This window comes from Coffea arabica, chromosome 7e (assembly GCF_036785885.1).
Source record: "Coffea arabica cultivar ET-39 chromosome 7e, Coffea Arabica ET-39 HiFi, whole genome shotgun sequence".
NCBI classification, from domain to species: domain Eukaryota; kingdom Viridiplantae; phylum Streptophyta; class Magnoliopsida; order Gentianales; family Rubiaceae; genus Coffea; species Coffea arabica.
In genome coordinates, this window is record NC_092323.1 from 6,127,478 (window position 1) to 6,133,876 (window position 6,399).

The 6,399-nt window shown below is 41.4% G+C and overlaps 1 protein-coding gene across 1 annotated transcript; it reads left to right on the forward strand.

Moving 5' to 3' along the window:
- Nucleotides 1-1,386, forward strand: LOC113701725 (xyloglucan galactosyltransferase XLT2-like). The gene has a single exon (XM_027222485.2). It carries the CDS (start codon nt 1-3, stop codon nt 1,384-1,386), a length of 1,386 nt encoding a protein of 461 aa, XP_027078286.1.
- The last annotated feature ends 5,013 nt before the right edge of the window (nt 1,387-6,399 follow it).

Sequence of the window (6,399 nt, forward strand, 5' to 3'; positions counted from 1 at the left end):
ATGCAGAATTTCGCCAGATTCACGACATCTAGACGGAATTTTCTCGACAAACCCAAGAACCGTCGTGCCTGGCTCTTTGCTGGTCTTCTCTTACCCATCCTCCTCCTCCTCTTCTTCACCAGTGCTCCAAAGCACTACCATTCTTTCCGCCGTCTACGACAGCGTCTCCAAGCTCCCCAAGATGGGCAGTGCAAATATGGCACCATTTACGTTTACGACCTTCCTCCGATCTTCAACCAAAAGCTGTTGGATAATTGCTACGATCTAGATCCGTGGACTTCCCTCTGCAAAACTCTCTCCAACGATGGATTTGGCCCAAAAGCCACCGGCCTCGACGGGATTATGCCCAGAGATCTTACTCAAGCTTGGTACTGGACTCACATGTTTTCCGGGGAGGTTATGTTTCATGCGAGGATTTCCAACTACAGGTGCAGAACCTACGACCCAGATTCGGCCACGGCGTTCTACATCCCCTTTTATGCTGGATTAGCAACTGCCAAGTACCTGTACGGTAACTCTAGTGCGAGCGAGCGAGACTCTCAATGCGAGAGCCTGCTCAAGTGGGTCACTGGCCAACCCTCTTGGAAGAGGTCTAAAGGGGCTGACCATTTTATCATGCTGGGAAGGATGTCTTGGGATTTCAGAAGGAACACCGATGAGAAGTGGGGGTCCAGCTTCCTTCTCATGCCTCCCATGAGGCAGACGTTAAAGCTCTCAATCGAGCGTAATCCTTGGGATCGGTCGGAGATCAGCGTTCCTTACCCTACGGGATTTCATCCCAAGTCCAAAGCTGAGCTGGAGAGCTGGCTGAAATTTGTCCGGACCCGCAACCGGTCAAAGCTCTTCACTTACGTTGGTGGAAGACGCAAGAAGATAAAGAACGATTTCAGGGTTTTGTTGTTAGATCAGTGTCGGAAGGAGGCTGATTCGTGCAAAGCGGTGGACTGTTCTAAGACTCCCTGTGCGGAGGGAACGCCGGCGGTTCTGGAGTCGTTTTTGGACTCGAATTTCTGTTTGCAGCCTAGAGGTGATGCTTACACGAGAAGATCCACGTTTGACTGTATGTTAGCGGGTTCGATACCCGTTTTCTTTTGGAAAAGGAGCATCCACGGTCAGTTTGAATGGTTCATGAGGGATGACCCGGAGAGGTTCTCGGTGTTTATAGGTGAGAACAAAGTCAGAAATGGTACTTCCATTAAGAAGATTTTGCAGGGCTATGGTATAGAAGAGATTCAGATGATGAGAGAACGGGTGACTAACTTAATACCTACAATTTTGTATGCTATGCCCGGTGATGATGGGGAGAATAGTAGAGATGCCTTCGAAACAGCTTTTGAAGGGGTGTTACGGCGACTCAAGGAGCAGAAGCAGCTCAGCCAACAATGAGCAATAAAAAATATTGGAGCATGGAAGAAGAAGGAAAAAAAAATTCACCCCGTTTTGCAGAGGTCTAGTTGGTTCGAATTCGATGGAGAAGAAGCTGTCTGGTGGTCCTCCTCCTCCTCCATCACTTGTGCGTCGTCGAGACTTGAAGACGTCAAGAAGAAGGTTTGATCAATGAAATTCAGATTCCGGTGTTACAAAGCAATGAAATATGGATGGCGTCAATTCAATTCAAGGTTAACATCTCTTTTAGTGTTCTACAAGTGACACTGCAGCAAAATTTATACAAATTGTTAAACGCGATTCGTTTGTTTTCGAGATTTATTCATGTGGTCAACTACATTAGTATTTGTTTAGACAAATTGAAAACGGGTGGCGCGGGGGATTCACGGAGGTAGGAATAGGCGGTGGTGGGCGAATCAAAATACTCTCTGTTCACTGGTCTCAAAAGGGAATTGAATGTTGTGGTGGGTTGGGTAGCAGCAGCCTTAAATGTTAGAAGTAATTAGAAGGACTACCCACTTCCATTCCATATGCGCTAGACAAAATGAAATTCCCCCGGGGTTATGGATAGGAAATTAATTAGTTAACATTCGTTTTAAGTTGTAATCATCATCGTTGTTGACTTCTCTCTGGCTTTTTACTTCACGGTTACTTCTTTTCTTGGTGACTGGTTTTAGTCTTAGGCGTTTAGCAGGTCAAACTTGGTTTTTTTGTTTTTTTTGGTGGGGAATTTGGCGGAGGTGAAATTCTTTTTCTTCGTTCTTACTTGAATTAATTCCTGTGCTTCTTATTAGTATTAAGTACTCATATGTCCTTACGAATGAAACGGTGAAAATTTCGAGTTAAGCAGGCGTGTATATCGAATTTGTGAATTTTTTTTGGGTGGGGTGGGTGTCTGCTACGAAATACTCCCTCTATCCTACTTTGATAGTCCAGGTTCTTTTTTCACACAATTTAAGAAAAAATAGTTAATTTTATTGGAGCAATCAATTTAGGTAGCTATTTTTCTAAAATATTCTCACATTAATTAGAGTACAATTTTATGAGAACTTGAATTGATGGTAAAAAAGGAATAAACTCTCATTAAATGGAGTAGGTTTATAGTAACAACAACTTACATTGAATAAGGGTATTTTAGAAAAATTAAAATACAACTACATTCTTCAATTGGAAAGTGGACTACAATTTGGGACAGACGAAAAAGGAAAACAGGACTATCAAAGTGAGATGGAGTGAATAATGCAATGTCTACAGGCTCCAAGTGCGTTGTTATTTGGGATTTTGGAGTAAGCCCAAAAAAATGTGAAATCCAACACAGAAAGCAAATCCAGCGGGGTTGGAGAGATCCTCATTTTAGTCCAACTTCAAGGACCCAAGCTATATCAGTAACTAATCAGACTAATCTTGGTTTTTAATCTCACCCTTCACCATTACTTTTTTTTTTCCTTTCTTTCCTTCCTGATAAACATCCTTCACCATTACCTAAGCGAGAGAAAATTTGTTGCAATGCAAGTTTCAAGAAATGGATGAAGGCGAATGGCGCATTTTTAGATATCAAATTGAGTGTTACTAATTTTCCTCATTAAGAAACCGTGCGAAAAATGTTGATTAAATTTTGCTATTTATGACGAAAAATTGGGGGAGTCAAACTACATGGAAACAAAACTAGCATGTTTTGGGTAAAAGCAATCTCATCCACGAGGCCGTTCTACTGGTAGACTCCTGGTTTAGGCTGTCCGATGCACCAAAAGGGCCGAAACAAATTACTGGTTTTTGGCGGGGGCCCGACGGGGTGGTGCGGATGAAAAATGAAAAAGAGAAGGAAAAAAATCACATGCTAGGCGGAAAAGGAGCCGTAAGTTTTGAAGCCTCCCAAACTTTATTAAAATAAAACAAAAATTCAAAAAGTTCATATGATGCACTCTGGCCACCAAAAAAGAAAAGAAAACAAGAGAAAAGAAAAAGAGTTTGAAAGCGGACGACGTCGTCGAGCTGTTACAGCTCCAAAACCCTACTGGGCATTTCTAAACCTCTTGTTGACGGGCTCAAAATCAGAATAGCACGAGCAACGAAAACATGGCTTGGCGCGGGTCTCTCTCAAGGTCTCTCCTCTCAAATGCAAGAGCTTCCACCGCACGCTCTTCCTCGCCGTCCCTCCCCCGTCTCCGTCCTACTTCGTCAGCTCCTCTTCACGGCCAATACGCTCTTTCTCGCCGCCTCTTCTCTTCCGACCTTCTCAGGTTCCTGCTTCATTCCCTGTTACCTTTCTTTTTTTAATAAAAAAAATCCCTGGCCTGTTAAATCTTAATCATGTACACGGTAATTTAAACTTATCTGACTCTCAGGAGCGGCGGTTTTCTCGCTTGCACTCAGTCGCTACTGCCTCTGCACAGCGTGGTAGCCGCCACTCGTCTCACGTCGCACATCGCTGTCGAGGCGCGCACTTGCTGCGAGTTGTCTCAGGGTATCATTTTCTCTCGCACTTGCCCTTGTCGCTAACGCAATATGGCCAATTGCCTAGTATGTGATTTTTCATGTTCATTTCATTTCCGATTCACTTGGATTGAGAAATCTTCAGATTTATCCAAAACACAAATTGTCCACTATCAAACGCATGCAGAAAAAATTTCCATATTCTTAAAATGCTCTTCTTTCGATCTTTCTTCTGTTTGTAAGTTTTAAAGACTTCATCTTAGAAGTCTGAAAAGTCTCTATGAAGGTCAATTAGTAGTAAATTTTGACAAAGTTGCTATTCTGCATGTACTGTGTATACTTGTATTATGTGCTTTGTGAAGGGACCAGTAATAATATGACTGACGGAGCATGAGGGAAGTTTCAGTGATCTGTACTAAATTATTCAACTAGTTGCTGCTGTTGCTAATTCGTATGTTTCCCTTTATCATGGCAATGGGCTTAATGTAGTTAAAATATGATTTACATTCAACCTTGAAATTGTTGAGCATCTGCCGGTTTGAATATTGGGAATGCATGTATCTTTTGCTTCCCCCCATCTTTAGTGCTTGGAAAACCATTACACAATTGCGTTCTGCTCTATAAGACATTTATTTGTCATTTAGTATCCGAGTTTAGGATTTTCACATTATTTGCCAACATCAGATTGTAAAGCTTTGTTTGACTTCTTGTGTACATGTCTAGCCAGTTTTTGTCATTTTCTTGTCATTTATTTTTAAGAAAATGAAGAACATATGGAACAAATAGGAAAAGTTCTTGATTGATTTTCGCTGTCCTGCTTAGTTGAATTCATAAACTCTGCTAAGAATGTCTGAGATCTTTATTTGTGGGTCAGTCCCGTGCCTTTGGAAGAATAAACCTACTTGTGTGAGATGTAGCTTGCTGTTGAGATGCTGAAATTTGTTTGCATTATCCATGGTATTCACCAATATCTGATGTTCTTCATATCTAGGTACTTAAGGTATTGACTTATGGACCAGCATTCTAAGTGCTGGATGTGTCATACCATGGAGCTTGCTGTAGGGCCTTTAGTTGGGGAGCTGAGCTGTATGCTTTGGGGTCTTCCTTTTTTGTTGCTTCTGGAAAGTAATTGAGATTGTTTCCTTTGTCTGTCATAGAATCCCTCTTCAAAATTTCCTGCCTATCTGACATTTATTTTCTTAGGGAAAGTGACAAATGTACAGTTCTGCAATGTTTATTATTTACTGGAGTTTGGTATCACTGTGCCTTGATGCTTTACCTGCAGTACAATGTTAGAAGAACTAGATTTGGATGTTTGGTAACTGGATATCTGTGTTTTAAGTGGCACTTAAACCTTTTTATGGACCAATAACTCTTTGAGATTGCAATTGTAAGCATGAACATATGTTTTTAGATAAATAATTGAAAACTAAATGGTCTGCTGATCCAGTTCTGATTCATCATTCCAATATATGTGCGGAAGCTTCTTCCTGAAAGCTCCTTCACAGTCACTTTTAGGAGAGAGAGGTTGAACTCAGGACATACTTTCTTTATTGTATTCGGACTTCTTTGAATTTCTGGAACTCGATTCTGAGAATAAATGCGAGCTTGCTCGGGGTTGTTAGGGGGTCTAACAGGTTGTTTCCATAGGCCGCAATTGCAGTTGTACCTTTAATTTACTTTTGATGGCTATTTCTGCAGATGAAGTGGTCTTTTTTTTTTCTTTTTTCTTTTTGGGGTGGGGGGTGTGTGGGTGGTTGGTTGGTGCAGGCCTCCAGTATTTAGATCATTTGGATCACAATTTGCTGAGAGCTTTGCAAAATATTTTCCGACTCATTTATTGGTTGGCAGGGATGCCTGTATGTTAATATTTTGTTGTGATTAGTCTTAGTATTATGTTTAATTTCACACGACTGCGCATATGTGAATATAATCGCAAATACACGCCTCGAGAATGGGACCTGATATCTACGCTATTCTCAGTGAGTATGAATTAAGAGCGTTAGAATTTTGTAATTATGATTTCCCTCAAGTTCAAGTCTTAATATTACGGAAACAACATCATTAGAAAGGGAAGAGCAAACAAGGGACTAACATTGTGGCAACTCGTGAATATAGTTGGCCTTTTGCTCGGCAGATGTTTAAGTAGAATCATGGTGTTTATGCCATTAAGCTCATAAAAAACTTGCAAGACAAGTCGAGAATCCTACATTTTTCAGGCAAATAGCATAAACTGACATGAGCTGCGCTTCCTAACAAATCATGATTAGGTGGAAACACGTATCCAAAGATGAGACGAAATTAAATTATGCCTCTTGCCCCTTCTGATGCCTTAAGTATTCCTCCCTTTCTTCTGTCCGCTAAAGCGGTGATGGCGTCTATACAACTCTATGAGCCTCCGTCGCTTGAGCACCCTGTAATCGAAATGCCTGCTAAATTCTTGCAATTCTGCAATGGGCCAAGACTATGAACTGAAAACCAATAATGACAACGATGGAGGGAATGTTAAAGATGACAGCCTTTGTCGCGAGCAGTTGAGTTTAAGCCTCAATGTGGACGGGCCCATCTGTGGTACGGCCA

Excerpts from the sequence above, each read along its gene's own strand:
- LOC113701725 (XM_027222485.2), top strand. The coding sequence starts at position 1 with ATGCAGAATTTCGCCAGATTCACGACATCTAGACGGAATTTTCTCGAC.